The following is an 18,723-nucleotide window of genomic DNA, read 5'->3' as shown; positions in this document are numbered from 1 at the left end:
ACAGATACAAGGCCTGGGTGCACTGAAACATGACCAGACTATACAACAGCCACTGCTGCCATCTCCACTCGAAGGACAGGGTGCCTGTGGTGTGCTGCCTGGCAAGTGTGCTTCTTATCTCAACCTCACTCATGTCACCAGTAATGACATTGCAAATGACATGTCCTATGGCATCACTGATGATATTTCGGATCATGTCATTAATGAGAATATACACATCCCAAGTAAACTGTGTACTGTTTAGGAGGTACGGAGTGGGAGACTTGCAGTCAGTCTTCATACTGCAAATTCCTAAGTGGGTTACCTAGACTAATGTTTTAGGAGGCCAATTAAACTATGTAAGGAGCTACCTACAACTGAAAGCTGAACACAGCTGCCCCTGGATTTTAACTCCTACACCAGCTACTCACTGCTGAATGCCCCATGCAGTTGGGTTGGAAGGAGTGAGGGTGGAATAGGGGGTTGGCACAGGGCATGGCAAAAACCACAGTTTGCACCTAGTCATTTTAGTTGTGCACAGTGAACTCGTGATTTGGGGGTGGGGGGGGTTCTACATCTCACAAATGACGTTATTGATGGTATCATATAATCTTACCATCAACATCATCACTGTGACACAGTTGTTTTCGTGTTGTTATTTATTGATGGGCCTATCCTTCTTGTTGACATAAACCACCGCAGATGTTAAGGACTGGACGCAGAAAGGTCTCTTGAATCCCCTTTTGATTGCCTGAGAAAAGGCGGACTTCTCCAAGTAGCCACAGTGTCACCCCACACTGAATAATAAATTTGAAAAGTGTTAAGTCTCTCTTTGAAAGGATCCAAATTAGAAGAAAAAAACCACAAAATGGAAACCTCCCCTTGGCAGTCTTGTAGCTCTTCATTGAAGCTGTAGATGAATACTGAAGAAACCAGCTAGACACCAAAGGTCCCCCTGACATCAGGAATGATAAATGAGCAAAGCAGGAGTTCTAAGCATAGAGAAGATCCATCTGCTAGAAGCAGAAGTCTGTGACAAAAGCAGTTGCAAGGGACAACAATGTGATAAAAAATAAGGGGACACATGTGTTGCTAATCATCTTCCCCTTGCGATTGCCTGCCTTAAGTATGATCCAAACAGGAACCAACAACACGGCAAAGGCTGTACTTCTTCATGTATTGGGAACCTTGTATAGCATCTATAGAAAGACCATCATCTTTGGAAGAGGTGGATAAAGGGCCTGTCCACGCCTCTTTCATGAATGCCATGGCATTTGTTTATGAAGAAGCCCAACTTTGGCATCTTTGTTCCTCGCTGGATTCCAAGGGCTCGCTGTTGCCCTTCATGCCTGGGGCTCCAGGCAACTTGTGGAACACCCCTTCGGGTGTCTGTGAGTAGGAAGATGCCAGAGCGAACTGGGCGGTGCAAAAGCTCAGCATGCACTGAGCACGGCATCCTGGAAGACAGGTCAGTAGTAAGAGGAGAGCTTCTAACATGCATGCTCTTTGGTAAGTTCTTGATACTGCTCTCGGCCAGGTTGTAACTTTACAGAGACTTTGACCATGTGCAAAAGAGATTAGGCAGAGGACTTGGCCTTTAGCAAGGCTCAAGGCTTTGGACATAACTAACTCACTGTACACTGACTTCCGCTGTGCACAGTCAGAATAGAATGCAAGGCCTGGCCTTCAGACAGACTCTGCGCTGAACTTATATATATGAACATAATCCACAATGCACAGCCTTCAACCATGCCAAGTGGAAGTTGACTGTATGGCCCGCCCATGTAGCCACACCAGATACCAACTCCAGCATGAAAACACTCACTGCACAATGACTTGGGCCAAGTGCAGCACAGGGAGAGTGCAGGGCGTGGCCTTTGTATCCATTGTCCAAGCGTACCCAGGTCCCATTCCTTCTGTCCAGTGTAGAATCATGCATCTGCATTATCTTCACACAGTGCAGCAGCTGAATGAAAGGCAGACTTTGCATTCTTAGTCATTTCAAAACAGAAGTAAAGATTTGCAGTTTCCTGACCATGTCGCTTCCAATGTTGATCCTGGTAAATTGTTAGGCCTAGGAATGCTGTGTTTGTATCAACGATTTTGTGTTGGTAAGGGGCTACACTGCCTGGGCCTGCTATAGTGATACCATTTTATGATGTAAATGGTGAAGAAACATGTGACATGATGAGTGACGTCATTTTCATGATTATGTAACTTTGTTGCTTTACTATATGAAATACTCCATCCAGATTTCATGTTGATATAATGTATTGTGCATAATGTTCACAGTAGGTGCTGGAGCAGGGCTTGCGTATTGTAAAGCCTTGACCAGGCCTCAAGTCACCGTACCCAATGTGTGCAGCCTTTACCCTATGCCAAGCAGGCTCTCGGTGCAGAGTCAGGCCATAGGCTCAGCACTGTACTAGCCCCTGTATCACCAAGCTAACTGTGCAATATCTATTGCAGTACTATTGAGCATGCTGCACACAACCTATGCCCATGTGCAGCAAGTTCTGGCCACAGGGGGGCACACAGGGCCAGTGTCTCCTAGTCCATTACATGGGCGTTTGGCTGTGCACAAAGCCTGGTCTGTGGCCAGGCTCTGTGCAATCTCCCATTCCACATACTGCAGTGCACATGGACATTAGGCTTTAGATGCATGCCTGGCTTGTGGGATGGCCCTATATCCCCCTCTGTGCCACCAAAAACTGCTGTGCACAGGTTTTGGGCATGGACAGCAGACTTTGGGCGAGCCCCTGCGAAGCATTGCTCACTGCGCATAGTGTTTTACCATGCATAGATGCACTGTGAATATTATATTTATTTACCTTTTGCTTCAGAACTCACAAAAAATTAAAATTGCAAACCAAATTTCAGACTTGGGTTATCAAACTTAGTTGTGGGTCTGTGAACCCTGCAACACAATTATAGGGCTTTCTTTCTTTTTGTGGGGCAGTATCTGTCCCTCTGGGACCCCAGATCCTCCTTGAGGACCAGAGATGCTCCCTCAGCCACTTTATGCCCCCATGGTACTTCTTACAAGGATGTAAACTTCCGTGCTTGGACAGCCTGCAATAGCTGACACAACAAACATTTTCAGTTGCTGCTCATTGATCAGATCTTTCTGATTTTTAGACTCTGTGAGTGTTTGCAGATTTCGCATTGGGCGAGGGGGGGAGATATATTCCCTCGTCCAACCAGGTTCGTCTGACAAATGTAGTCTTTCAAAGACTGTATGACAACTTTTTGTAATATAAATATTTCAAAGACTAGTGAGAAAAATGTACACTAAACCCCAAAAGGCCCTGTCTGACTAAAGTGCTAGTGTTATACCTGGCTCTTTAACAACTAGTTCCTTGAATGTTTAACATTTTGTATTAATTGCTTGCTTGAAGCAGCGCCAAGACGCCCCTGGGCATTCGAGCGCTATATACAAACTGTACAATCAAATCATAGCAAGTTTGCTGCAGTTTCGTTTTTTGTTGTAGCAGAGAGAAAAGTCCCATTGCCCTAAAGTGGAAAATACTTATTTTTATATTCTCTTTGACCTCCCCTCCCTGAACGGATCTGCATGAACTTTGACATGACAAAATGTTGCTGGATGAACGAAGCAATCCCCAATTTTTATGCAAACTCATCGAAAGGCCGCAAAGTTATTAGTAAACAACTAAAAAAATCAATTTATATTTTCCATCAGTGCTATCAATGAGCCAAGATTGCAATTAGAAAGTTCCGGTTTTGCTTAACTTATAGGAACAGTTAGCAGGAGCAGCCCTTCCATTAGGACGGAGGAGCATCGCCCACTGTCAAAAATGTCCCCCAGAAAAGCCCCAGAGACGAAAAATAAAAAGGTAATAAAGTTAATTTAGTACCATTTCATATTTCACCAACACGTCCCGAACTGAGTGTCAGGACGGGGGCTGGGCCATTGCTGCAGTAGGGAGGAGTGGGGGTCTGGCTTTGCACTTAGGTTAAAAGTGAACATGTCTCTTTGGCCGGCCGTCCTGTGGCGGCCAGCCAGACATGCGCATTTTAAACTTCGCATTAAAGAAAGCACAGGCCTCCAGTGCCTTTGGGAGCGCTGAGAGAGTCTGCTCCCTCCAATCCTGGCGCTTCTCCCATGCTGGTTACCAGCATGAGAGCAGCGTCCCGATTGGTTATGGGAATTTGCTGGAGCCCGCGGACCTTGGAGGAGACAAAGAAGAACACGGACCGGAGCGAGGACATCATGCAGCAAGCAAGGTAAGCTGCTATTTCTTTTTATTTACAGTCGCCACTCACCTTGCATGCATGCACCCACCCACCATTCATTTGCCCGCCCCCATACTTCCTAGTTGCCAGCCGCCGCTGCTATAGCTGATCAAACAGTAAGTAATGATGAAGTCCTTTAGAGTGTTTTGGTGATGGAATTAGCTAAATGTTCTTGGATACTATTTAGCTGAAGGGAAGGAAATCAGACAGAATCTAGGCTTCTGCTAGATAAAATCCATAGAATATTGTCAATATGTATATATACCTATACACATACATATTGCCCCTCGATATTTTACCCATGATATTAATGCGGATTATATTCTTGTAGTCGATATTCAAGAGTATAATCACAAGGTGGGTAATGCTTTGAATAACTGATCCCTAAGAGGGGCTCAAGAGAAGTAGAAAGTTCCTACATTCCTCAATTAAAATAGTCCATGAAATAGTGATTTGCCCATGAGATAGTTCAACCAGGTTGACCATGAAGAAACGCATAATGTTCTTGAACAGATGTTATTGGTTTGTCACCATTCTTGGTTTGCAGATCTTCCCACTCATAATATTTTATGTGATCAATTGTGGCCCACAACGAACTACAAGATCCAGTCACAAACGTAAAAAAAAAAAAGCAAGGAGTACAAATCCAAAAATATTAATTGAAAAAACTTGCCTTAAGAAGCATTTGGTTCAAATTTGTGACCATTTGAACCATAACATTCGCGCTCAGTCAAATGATCTCAGAAACTGGCATTGATAAATATTTTTAGCCAGCTCAGTCATAAACTATGTGGTGCTGTTGAAACGAAATATGGGGCCTTTTTTGAGCTTTAGGAACTTGTTTTTAGGATTTTTTGCCGTGAATCAGGGTCAAATACAGACATAAAAGAACAGTGCCCTAGAATTTTTTGTATAGTTTATTGTCATAAACCATTGATTTCTCAATGATGCGATTGAAATGTTACAAATCTGTTTGTGAAAGAGCAATCCTTTTTTATTCTTTATAGTCGAAAGAGGATTCAGTGCACAACATGAGCCATTCTAAGGGACTGCCTGGGTTACCACCTCTGCCTCCAAGCGCCACGCAAGAGCCTTCTGAGTTATATCAGGTAGGTGAAAACTTGGAATCAAAGTTTGGCCATAATCGCTGATAGAGCAGTTAATGGTCGTTGTTTGCCAGTTTATAACATATTTTCCCAACACCCCTAAGTGTTTGTTAACAGTTCCTTATGCAACTCAAATGCATTTTCTAGGTAGCACAGCTGTCAAACAGACCTATTGGTAACAGTATACACAGAGTGGATGTTTGAGTCTGCCCATTTAACCATTGGCTCTCGTTGACCAGCTTCCTTCTCTGGCTTGAGACTTTGTCTTAGCTCATCCTAATTGAGTGTTTTCTCACTTACCTAATGCTATTGGCTGTTTCAGTGTATCCTTCCGCTTTCACTGAAGAGCATACAGGTGATGCCTTAGGGATCACTTAACAAGTGCAGAACTCTTTCCGACTGCCTCCCTTGTGGCTCAATCTAACGTGCTGATGCCTCATGCGTTAGAACATTAAACCCTGACCTATTGGCTTTGCCAATGCTTGTTTCAAATGCACACTGGTTCATGGCTGACATTGTATTTTTTTCTTCTATTTTTCTATTTTTATTTGGTTTATGATATCATGTTCAAGGTTCCACAAATGCCCTTCGATTAGTCATGCTTAAAATGCCAAAACTAACTGTCTCAAAGAAAATATATACTCTTGAAAACCTAAGAGGGCATAAGGAAGGTCTAACATGACTTATCTCAAGGGCTTCAATGTAAACATTTACTGTGGTGTATTCCAAAGACGTGGAGCAGTGGTGGAACATATAAAATCATTCATTAATCTATGAATGAGCGAACCAGTTGACCCGCATATCATTAGGAATCAGAATATCTTCATTAAAATAAAGAATTCGACATTATTTACAGCAGTGTATTAAATATATTTTGAATTGTGTTCAATAAGTCGCGAGTCAGTTAGTGAACCTTAATGTCTTTTGAACTTGTTGTGCCCCAGCAACAAGACCATGGAAAGCTGGTGCTCTACATCCTATCGGTCAATCTACGGAAACTCCACAAGATAACAGTAGAAAGGTTCTATATGTACAATGTCAAGTGAATATTGTTAGCCTATGAATCCAGAGCATGATAATGGGAACACAAATGTCTTGTTTGGGTTATTTTATTAAGTTAACCTGAAAAACAATTTTTGTATTGTCTTTGCACTCCGAAACTTTCTGTATACTTTTGGGGTCTATTTTATTCTTTGGCTTTCATTATGAGTGGCCCGTGTTTGGGGCAATAATTATTGCATCCTGTGACATCAGATACTGCTGGGTAAGACATCAACAGGTGCTATAAATAGCACTCATTTATGAGTTTGTTCTGGAAAATGGGGACAAAGGTGTAGGTTTTAGTGCTTACCACACCAAAATCCAGTTATCCAGGTAAATTGGCTGCCTATTTCCCTCCAATAAATGTTGGCAAGTTTGCGGGAGTGTGGTGTTAGCTGCCAAACTCATAATTTGCATATGTGCGGTAACAGTAGTTACTCCACATGCTGGAATTATTTGGGCCACTCGTAATTTCTTTCTTATAATTAACAACCCAGCCTGAGATGGAGAAACTTAATCCATTACCAGAGAATTGCTGAAACTATCTGCAGTTTTAACTATTTTGACAGACTAACTTTGCAGAATCAGAATGTATTTATGCTATTCTGATTAGCTTCTGGACATTGAACAAATTGTGGGCTGCCCACACCTCCCTAAGCTATTGTGACGTCAAGGGAGGAGCATTCAGCCCTACTCAAGCAGTTTTCTTTTATCGGGCATGGACTCCAACCCTTGCTTTAGTCCCCACACAAAGTGGATTTTGGCATTTTTCCATGACAAAGTCCATACCGCTGGGAATATAAAAAGGGCATATCTATTTATTTATTGAGGAGTTTTGTCCCACACTTAGAGTCGTCTTTTAGATACTTTTGAACTCTGACATAAGGAAAAAATTAGTTTAGAAAATCCAATGGGGAAGAATTAGTTTGACGGGATAGGGCAAGGAACTCTATACAATGCTCTTGAATAACAACTCCTGATCTGTGATCAGTTCAAGGCAGCTATGAATACTTCTGTTTTCAGAAATTTCCTGAGTCATATATTCTGGAGTCATGGACCTGTGCGGCCAAAGATCTGCTTCGCTATTTCACTCTCTTGATGAGACGTTAACAGACTTAAAGTGGAGGTCTCTGGTTGGGACATAAAGAAATTCAATTCTGCATGTATGCCAGCCCTTTAGCTTAGCGAACAGAACTTTGAATTTGATCTGAGCATCTACTGAGTGCCAATGGGATGCTTTAAAAGATACCACTCTATTTACATTTTGGGCAAGATTGTGGTAGGGAACATCCAGGAGGAAATATCGAAAGGTCACAACATTATTGTGACCAGAATATCGGAGGACAAAATATCAAACATGTAAGTGCAGAAAGGGAGGTAAGGATTCATTGTTCTTAACTCCACATTTATGTACCTTTAAGATATATATATATATATATATATATATATATAATCTACTGGCGGTCGCCAGTAGATATTTATAGTTAGGACCGTGTTTCCATAGGAAATCTCAAAATTCTATTTTGAATAACTTTGGCGCCGGTTGTCGAATCCTCGCGAAATTTTCAAAACTAATGGGGCGCTCCGCTCAGCTCCTACCCTGAAAGTCTCGGGGTGATTTGTCAAGCGGGGGCCTAGAAAAAGGGGCGGTCCCAAAACGCGTTTTCCCCATGCATTTTTCCATAGGACCTTTAGTCGCAGCTACAGCCCGAACGGCTGAACAGAATTACTTGAAATTTGGCAGAGAGGTAGCCATATGGTCAAGGAAGTGCCTTTCGCAGGTCTGGTGTAAATCTGTTCAGTATTTCCTGAGAAAATAGCATTTAAAGCATATCAATATCTATACGCGCACAGCGTGCGCGCTCTGTGCAAGCCCTGTTCGCGCACCCTAACGTGCGCTAGCGTAATTCTGATTGGTTGTTAGATGTCAGTAAACATTCGAATCGGTCAAAATCAGGAAGTGTCGGCCGCCATTTTGTCTGTTGCACTGAAAAGGAAAGGTGGAGAACGTCAATAGGGGGCAGAGTAGGGAGTTCTTGACCCCATAGCCATTGTCAGGGGGTCACAGTAGGACCACGAAGGGCCAAAAAAAAGATTTTAATTTTTTTTAAAAACATCGCGGGGTGCGCGCACCCGAAAAAAACCATTTAAAATAATATAAATAAAAATCATATATATATATATATTCACTTAAAAAACCATAGGTTTCACACACGTTATAGTTAGGAATTAGCATTTAAAAAACCTTGCAAATTCACTTAAAAAACCATAGGTTTCACACAGGTTATAGTTAGGTGGACATTTCACTCGTAAAAAACCAATGAAATTCCCCCGTTATAATTAGTTCAGATAACTATAACTCGCGCGCCCGCTATCCACTGCTCATGACGTCACATATTACATCACTCATGACATGGTCAGTGGCATCATTCATGACATCCCTGATGACATCATCCTTGTGATAGAGTGGCGGTCGCACGAGTTATAGTTATCTGAACTAACTATAACGGGGGAATATATATATATATGTATAAAGGAGTGCGAGTAAACTCCGAAACGCGTCGGACCTAGTGTTTAAATAAACGCACCATTGATTTGTGGCCGCGGCTCCAGTGCTTTCTTTCGTCCCGTCATTTGGAAAGTAAGACGCAGTGGATTATCTGGCATATGTATATATATATATATATTCCAAATGCAAGGACACCCACAATTGGAGACCCACTCGTAGCGTGGTTAAAATCTTTATTTCACCAAGCAGCATCGCAAACGACTTAGTGAGCACAGCAAAGTTCAGCCACTTTCTTCTCCCCTACGCGTTTCAGGCATCCTGTTGCCCTTTGTCACGGGAATGGCATCTTGTGATCAGCAGCGAAAGGTGAGTAATTATAATGTTTTTAGGTTCCGCCCCATGGGCGTGTCAGCCCAGTGCTTCATGGTATTCTGAGTCTTGTACAGATTAAAACCTCTCGTAGGTGCCGCTGCTGTTTGATCTTTAATCAGTAACAACTTCCCCAATGGGTTTGCTCTGCTTCACGCTGTTGTTGCTGTGCTGTTCTTAGACTCGGTGAAACTCCACGTTTCTCCATGCGCGTCGGTATCGTACCTTCGCAGGACCCGCACTTCAGCAGGGAGGGGTTCTCCGCGGTCTGGGTAGGCCGCCCATATTCCAAATGCAAGGACACCCACAATTGGAGACCCACTCGTAGCGTGGTTAACATCTTTATTTCACCAAGCAGCATCGCAAACGACTTAGTGAGCACAGCAAAGTTCAGCCACTTTCTTCTCCCCTATGCGTTTCAGGCATCCTGTTGCGCTTTGTTACGGGAATGGCATCTTGTGATCAGCAGCGAAAGGTGAGTAATTATAATGTATATATATAACAACCAAGCTAGGTTTATGTGGAGTTAGGTATAGAAAATGCATATAAATTTACCTTTCAATATTTTGTCCCGTGATATTCAGGTCTCAATTTTTTAACTATTTGATATTCTAAAAGCTTTATACCCGATCTACACATTTAGCCAATAATTATACCCACATTTATTTACATCCTCTCACCAACTTCTTGGGATCATGTCTGATGGTTAACTACTGAACCTGGACATCCTTTTTTTCCACAAAACGTGATTGTTTTTTTCCAGAAACATACAGTGCAATAAAGTATTCAGCACACTCCCTAGTTCACAATATACAATAGCTATTAGGAATAGCAGTTTCTGCCTTGAGTGAAAGTGAGCAAGTACATTTGTGAAACATCACACCACTTGCACCCTCCCACACACCCCCAACAATAGCCCATTAACTGATGGTACATGGAGACAACACTGACAGAACAGTTAGCACGTCGCCTTCCCACAAAGGGAACAGGCAGGGGTCAGATGTACAGCATGGTCTAGAGTCCAGTCTCTCTGGTCTGTGAGCGCCTTGATCTGTTAGAATTGAGGGAGATGTAGCACCTTTGTTCGGGTTGGCTAAGCACACAACGGGAAACCCTTAGAAAGGTAAGACACCTAAGGACCCCATATATACTCAAAGTTTTTGTATGAATCATGGAGAATATCCTCTATGCGCTCCATCGTAACCGCTAGCCAGAGTCTCGCATGTCATTGTGACAGGGAGGACCCCTTCTTCCATTTCCAGGTAGCAGCCACCACGAGCTTCATGGCATCCAGGCAGAGCCACATTATCGTCCAATCCCCAACCATTTCTCATTTGAGAGCGTTGTCTCTCAAACCCAATACCGCGAAGCCTGGGCTATCTGGAATTGGGTACCCCAGAATTTATTTTATTTGGGCTAAGATTGCCGTCCAGTAAGGAAGACTAGTTGGGCAGTCCCACCAGATGTGTCTAAAGTCGCTCAACATACCACACCCTCTCCAACAGAGTCCGTGTTAGGGAAGATTTATTTAAGTTTGGTGGGGTGAAAGTACCAATCAAAAAGTGCTTTTTAAATTAGCCTGCCTCATTCCCATCAAATGATTGAACTGGGGAATCTCTCAGCATAGTTTGGACAAACGGGCTTCTGGTATGATGTCACCTCATGACTGTTCCCAGAAGGCCATATGGCGTGGCCGTAGGGTAATCAGAGTGTCAAGAAAGAGGGAATAAAGAAATTAAATGCACAGTTTGGATCCACTCCCACTTCTAGCAAATTTTTCAATAGGGATAAGATCTCTAGTAGCTGCCAACCTTACATCTGGCTGGAGCATCCAATGTTTTAATTGAGTGTAACAATAGTGTTCCGAGGCTGCGAATGTAAAAGTCCTGTTGGCAATTATCAAAAGTTAAGATACCCTCCAAGAATCAAAGGGACCAGGCTGAAAGGCTGGGGTAAACACAGGGCTATAATGAGTCATGGTAAATGGTGAGGGGAAAGTGGTTCAGGCAGCCATTTTGTTCACCTCATCCCAAACTGTAAGAGTAGTCCGTATGGCATTGAGGGGGCATTCCACTTTTGGCTTCCACAATAAGTCCATGCCACTGCTCTATCCATATGGAGCCATTGTTTGTCTGACTCATGTGCTGACCATTCAGGCATCACTCTCATTTGGGCTGCTTTATAGTAGAGATGAAAGTCTGGCAGAGCCAGACCCCCTGAAGATTTCGATAATTGCAACGGTTTGCACGGAACGTGAGCCCTACGGTTTTGCCAAATTAAGCTGTTTACCACAGAGCGCAAGGCTGGCAGGAACCCGCGATCCACCTCAATCGGGAGCCCCTGGAATAGGTAAAGTTGCTTGGGCAAGACAGCCATTTTAATAGCATGGATTCTACCTAGCCAGGACATGTACAAGGGCGCCCATCCTTTAAGATCATTTTACAATTGCTGCAATAATGGCGGATAATTGGCAAGGTATAAATCTGATATTTTGGGCGATATTTTGGGCGTGATCTTAATGCCCAGATATTTGATATCAGAGCCCATTGAAAGTGGGTAGTTGCCCCAGTCATGTCCATTTCTGGTGCTGGTAAGTTTGGGTTGAGCAGGAAAGATTTGTTTAAGTTAATACAGAAACTCGCACCCTGTTCAAAATCTCTTAATTTGACTTGAAGGGCTTCTAGGGAGGACCGAAGAGAGGTAAGCAACTGTAGCACGTCATCAGCAAAAAGTGAAATTTTGTGTTCTGTTGTGCCAAATTTAAGACCTTAAATGGAGGCGTCCATGCATATCTTGACTGCCAGGAGGTCAATGCTTAAAGCGAATAGCAAGGGTGACAGGGGTTACCCCTGCCTCGTCCCCCTTCCTAACTGAAAAGGTTTGGAACTGAGTCCCTTAATCAGGACTGTGGCTCGGGGCATAGCATAATTGGCCTTGACCATAGCAATAAAGTGATCACAGAAAACATATCTCTGTAGGGTATGGAATAAAGAGGACCAATCCACCCGATTGAAAGCTTTTTCTGTGTCCAATGCCAATACGACCACCGGTATCACTTTTTTTGTAGCGTTCTCGACCAGGTGGATCATCCTCCTCAGATTGTCATGTGTCTGTTTATCCTTGATGAATACGGACTGATCCGAGTGGAGCAGATCCCAGAGTGAATCATCTAAACTGGCCGCCAATATTTTTGAGTACAGCTTGGCATCTAAATTTAGTAACGCTATAGGGCGATGAGAGGTTCAATGCTTTGGGTCTTTGCCCTGTTTTGGGATGACCGACACAATTGCCTCGCTCATGGAAGAAGTACTGCCCGACTCTTCCATATAATTAACAAGCATTTGCAATGCAATAGGCCTTGCATTTGTGAGAGTTAGAGCTATTGGTGTTCTAAAAGACAATGTGTTTTGGTTTGCAGTGGAGTGGACGAATAAAAAATAAGAAACATAAAAGCAGGCGCCGTGCTGAAATATGAAGTGTAGTGCCCGTGTAGATAAAAGTTATGCGTGTGCAGCCCATGAAGCGGGCGCCGTGATGATGAAATAAATGGCGCATGGTACTGCAAACAGGCACCACAGTGTAACATGAGCAGGAAATAAAACAAGTAGTCCCCAAAGGAACACATAAACACCTACAGTGTAGAGAAACTGTAGTTGGCCGGTGCTCCTGAGCGAAAAATGGAAGTGAAGTATCGGGAGTGCTCACCAGTGACGAGCCAATGAAGAAGAGCGATGCAGTAGTTAACCAGTGGCAAGCAGCAGGCGGGATTACACTCCGTATAGTGATTACAACAGGTCTCCTATCCTCGACCCAGAAAGGGCAACCAAGTGAGGTTAAGAGATCAGTGCTAAAAGTCATGTAAAGCTGGGCTGTAAGTCCATCAGGCCCAGGTGATTTGTGGAGTTTCAGGCTCGCTATTGTGTTCATCTGATTTAATTTCCGAAACGGTTTGCGGACTACTTGAGTAGGCTTCATGGATCCCCAGACATCCCCAGACCACGTGTTAAAAACCACTGAACTGCGTAATTATATTTTGCATAAGCAAACTTCGTGATGGAAGGCTCTTCTATTGCTACTGATGAGAAGTAACAAATCTGTTAAATAAACATAGATCACTTTCCAAATTGAGTTATCGAGAAATTGTTATGCAATTAAGGATGTGTGCTTAACATGGAGTAGCATGGCTTCATACTGAGTGAGCTCTGTGCTTATGGAAGTGATTATGGGCAGATCCTGAACAAATAGGACCTAGAATCTGTAATGCATTAAATCACTTTTAGCACCTGCCAATTCAGTGCAGCTTTCTCTGGCTGGAAGGAGGGATGCATCTGAGCTCGGCTTAGAAAGAACTAGCTGAAGAGACACCCTCCACCATGACTCTCTTATTCACTGTGCCTGCTCCATAGAAAGGCCAGTCTGGTCGTGTCTGCAAACGGAACAAATTTGGTCTGGAGGAACCAGCCAGCAAAGCAAGGTGTGGCGGGTAAGAGTACTAACAGAGAGATTGCAAATGTGAGGGACCCAAACCGGGGAACCTGGAAGATTCCAGATGGCCTCAGATTGCAGTCATCCCCATGGAAGTGCTAGTGCGACACTGCAATGGTGCAGCAGTGAATTAATCGCCTTAAGGTGTTCAGGGGGCTAGTGGACACAAGGGAGGCAATGATTGGTGGAGTACTGAAGTGGAGGGAAGACGGAAAAAGGGGGGGGGGATATCGGACCAAAAGCACAAACATAAAGAACTCAATTTTTTCTCTAGACACAGTAATTAACACCCAGGCTTGATGTTTCAAATAATTATTTAAACACAGTGCAGCCTGGAAAAGCAATTTAAGAGGAAATCAAGAAACCTAAGGATGAGGGAACGCAAACAAACTGAAAAGGAGCCAGTGCTTATACTAAATTAATAAATTATTGGTTCCAAATGATGATAGGTAAGGATGGGTAGATAAGTCTTTCTGTGGAACAGTGCCTCCCCTGTGCACTGTCTTCAAGTTGAGCTAAGATGAATGGACAAACTCCATTTTATGAACGACTTGAACACATTTCTTTGCATTTTTACTTTGCTTACTTTAGGTATTTGCTAAATGCTAAAATCACCAAAAGGAACCCAGACGCTTGTCCAGAAAAGAAGTATTCACAAAATGGTGACAATTAGTAGTTCAAAAGGAGAATTTACAGTCTCTCCTGAAATCCCAAATAGCTTAGGTTCCAACCTCATTTAAAAGGGCGCTTCATTCCAGAGTATGATTCCCAAATAGGAAAAGGCTCTGCCCCCACAAGATACCTTTAAACACTTACACAGTGCAAGGGACGAAGCACTAAGTGATGGATATTTTAGGTGAACAGGAACATTATCTTACTAATATTTATGGTCTTTGACTACTGTTTTGAAATTGATCTGTTTGCTAATAGTGAACAACTGAAGTCATCTTAACAAAAATGAAGTATAGTCAGAAGTAGGCATCTGAGCCTGCATTCGTGCAGCTGGTTATACATTTCTGGACCTGAAAAGAGCCCTGAAAAATGAATCCAGAAAAAACTGCCTGAAAGTTTAGTCGTTTTCCTTTAAAAAGTGCATATTTTAGGGCAACAAAAGAAATAACCATTGACAAACCAATAGGTCTGGCCTATTCTAGGTGAAAGTCTTGTTTGTTTTAATGGCTAGAACTAGTGTAATGTGTTTGGATCAAACTGTTTGTCAAAACCTGTGCCACTGAAAACAGTTATGTGTTAACTAGATCCTGCTGTGCCAAGCATACTATCCAGGAGCTTCACACTCCAAAGCAAACAGCTATTTTGCTATCTACAGCTCTAGTGCCATCAAAGTAGTTTCAGGATGTTTACTGTTCTATTAGAGAAATATTGATTGGTATGTTTCACTTGCAATATACTGCATCTGCTGTATGTGTGATTCTTTGTACAGCTGAATTTGTGTGAACACATGTGGTTTATTACTATGTGTTTGCCTGTGTGTTGTGTGCATGAATATGGTGCTCATAATTATTTGTGTATGTGACCTAAGGTGCGGTCAAGGTTTAGGTGTGTGCTGTGGACCAATGTCTGCTACTTTATGGAGAGAACAATTTAGAAGCAATAGAAAGCAAACAATTAGCATCTTTTGAGTGCGAACCCCACATTTTTCTCCCTTAGGGCCTGCCTCCCGGAGATGCTCATCCAAACTGGGTCCTCAGTAGTAAACAGTTGCTGGCAGCAATGTCACCTAGTTGACCATCCACCACTAACCATGCACATTATAATGCTTTTCTCACTGCTGCTCCTCAAAAGAACATCCATGCTAATGTAGAATGGATGGCCTGGTGATGTATGGACTGGGAATAGGCAGAAGCAAGGTGCAGCCAGGAGCAATCACTTATACTCATACACGGCATCTCTACGGCTCAAGTTACCGTAGACAAGAGGACTATATACTTTTCCCTGATTCTTAAAGAATAGACTGGAGTTGGGGATTGTTTATTAGTATTGTCCATGACTGGGACATTTTGGAAAGATTCACCATACATCTAAATACACACTTGATGTAACTGAATTCTTGAGATTTGAAAACTCACAGGTGTCTTTTTTAGCCTTGAACAAGTCCAGGAGGACGAAACACGTGTCAGCTGCGGTGTTTTGGATTTTTCTTTGGTGACTCTGACTTTGAAGTAAAAGAAGAACTAAACTTCAGTGGATTGGATCTATTCATTGCCAACGGCCTATCACTCAATACGAGTTGGACTTTCAATGATTGGAATGTTGTGTGCTTGAGTATTTGATTTCTCTATGGGCAATCACTTACCAGGTTGATGGTAACTGAGAAGTCTCTACTGTATTCCATGGAGATCTGGAAAAGACCACCCATACTGAAGTAGAATTAATGGCCTAGCGGCCTCTTGGCCACTGCTCCAAGCAGCGTGCGTTGTGCACAAGGTTTTACTCGGATGGGCTTAAGCTTATTGGTTAATACAGAACTGGTTTATATGTGTAGTCCTGGAAGATGTGATAGAGTAGGAAGATACAGATGGTATTTGCACTGTGAAAACTAGGAGAAGTCTCCGGTTCCCACTGCACTTATTCGGATGGACCATCATCTTGGACTGAGGCTTAAAGTTGTCGATTTGAACATTTCAATCCCAATTAAGCATATTTTGCTCTACAGTAAAGACAGAGAGGAAAAGTGTTGCAAACCATGAAGATTTAGTAACAAATTCATAAAGTTGCAATCTCAAATCAAATCAATTTAGCATAAATCAATAGTCACCTGAATACAGCATGTATGAATATAATCCAGGCATTTAAATTCAGCACATGCAAGTACATGTGATTTAAAGACAGCATATGCAAAGTGGGTTAAGATTCCGTCTCCATAAAGGAAATTCCTTAATTCTAAGCTAAGGTTGTGGGCAAGTCAAAAAGTTTCAAAGCACTGGTGTAATCAAATATAGCATCAGAAGTATGACCAAATAAATGTAGGTTTCAACCAAGAAAACAAGAAAGGTATTTGCTCAAGAAAGTAAGTCTATGAGCAGCAATATAAGGAACATTGGGTTGAGAGAGAGAGAGAGTGAAATAGGTCTACAGAGACAAGTGTTCTGACTAACCAACTCAGTTCACACAGTTAAAGAAAGAAATTAAGTCCAAGAGATACATTTTACAGGTTCACACAGAGTAAAAACAAATACAAAATCAGTGTTTCCACTGCATTTGGTGTCTGCCTCCTTCTCACAGATAATACAATGCCAGTGTCTGCTATCTCTGTGGCGTTCACGATATCTCACAAAGGAGTATTCCCCTCCTCTGCCTCCCATCCTGTGCAGGCGCTGAGAATCATAATCAAACTCGTTAATTGCTACACTGCGACCTACAAACTGTAAGCTAACAAAGAAAAACATTTTAAGAAGAACACAGTGACTCTGGTGCCTGAAACAGAAAGAAAGGTATGCATAACAAGTAGAAACACAACGTTTACTTTAATAAGAAGACAGGAATCTAGGCCCATTCATGTAAATGCCAATATGTGCACACATTCTAACTATAGTTAGTCAAAACAGAGTTAACCCAGTTTATTAAATCCAACTATAAAATAATGTGTGCACATGTGGAATTAATGGTTATGCTTTTTACAGGTCAACATAACATTAGATGCAAATACATGATGGTGACATTGTGTCATCAGATACATGTAGCAAGGCAGGTGTGTGGGCAGACTAACCCAGGAATGACACATGTGGAAATATAAGGGCACCTTGTTTAATTAGTGCTGAAGTCTGATGATTAATATGGAAGGTGTGATGCAGTTGTTTTCCACAGGGGGTACTGGTATGTGGTGCTCTATTCTGTGGTTGAGTAGACTTCTTTGCATCCCTATACTTGACACTTACTGATGTGTGAATAATGATTTAATGGGCAAAATGTAGACACTCATTCTAAGTGGCAGTCCATTACTCTATTGAGAACTGATCTAAAATGTGAATGGCATTTAAAAACAAAACAGTGGCTGAAGGGAGCTAACCTATTGGCCAACCCCATTGTCGACTCTTGGTATGCTGTCTTGTGGTGTAATCCAAAATCTGAATGGCAAATCCAGCAAGCAATGGTGAAGTAAAAGCCCTTTCTATGTATTAATACTTCATGCATTATTTATCTATAAGCTGTCCATAGCCCAGACCTAAAATGCGTCCACCTCATTGGACTCAAAATCTTAGATAATTACAAGGACTGAACACAGTGAATGTTACTCTAGTATCCCTCTTAAATGCCAGAATAAAGGGCAACTCCTCTTAGTAGACAGAGTGCAACCCTGCACAGTGATACACACATGAAATGTGTCAAGTGTCTCCTTAAGAGGGTTCCTCTGAAGAGAAAAAAGCCATAAAGGGAAGGAAAACACCTTATTGGCAACATCGGTAATGTTAATTCTTGTTTATTGTTGATGTAGGAAAACAAGACATTAAAATCAACAGCCCAACACACGAGAAAGGCGCTACCCTCGACCTAGTAATTTCCAAAGTGGACTCCACACAGCTTGACTCGATCCTCCCCTGCGATTGGTCTGACCATCACGTCATTACATTCCAAGTCTTGGAATCGGTGAAACGACTTCCAACACAACCCCTGAGAACAAAGATCTGGAAGAGAAACCTGAAAAACGTCAGCTCTGACCTTCTAGCATCCTCTAATTCAAACTTACTACGTCCCCCGGAAGACCAAGTCGATGTCCAAGGGCTGACCAATCACTACTTTCTCTCCATGAACAACCTACTTGACAAAATAGCCCCTCTTCAACTGAAAAGAACTACCACAAAAGACTCAAAACCTTGGTATGATGGTAGGGTAAATGAAGACAGATGCTCACTTAGAGTAATTGAACGTCGTTGGAGATCCGCACCCTCAGCTGACCACCTCAAGCTACTAAGAACCACCAGAAACTCCTACTTTAGAAAGTGCAGAAAATCTAAAACCGAC

At 42.5% G+C, this 18,723-nt stretch overlaps 1 protein-coding gene across 1 annotated transcript in view; it reads left to right on the top strand.

Moving 5' to 3' along the window:
* DNAH3 (dynein axonemal heavy chain 3) overlaps window positions 1-18,723 on the top strand; it is a 694,204-nt gene that overhangs the window by 43,553 nt on the left and 631,928 nt on the right. Inside the window, exon 2 of the mRNA XM_085629109.1 lies at window positions 5,241-5,342. Coding sequence (XP_085485235.1) covers window positions 5,241-5,342 — 102 coding nt within the window. The remainder of the gene's footprint in view (window positions 1-5,240; window positions 5,343-18,723) is intronic.

Source organism: Triturus cristatus, chromosome 10, assembly GCF_964204655.1.
Source record: "Triturus cristatus chromosome 10, aTriCri1.1, whole genome shotgun sequence".
NCBI classification, from domain to species: domain Eukaryota; kingdom Metazoa; phylum Chordata; class Amphibia; order Caudata; family Salamandridae; genus Triturus; species Triturus cristatus.
This window is presented reverse-complemented; position numbering and strand designations above follow the sequence as displayed.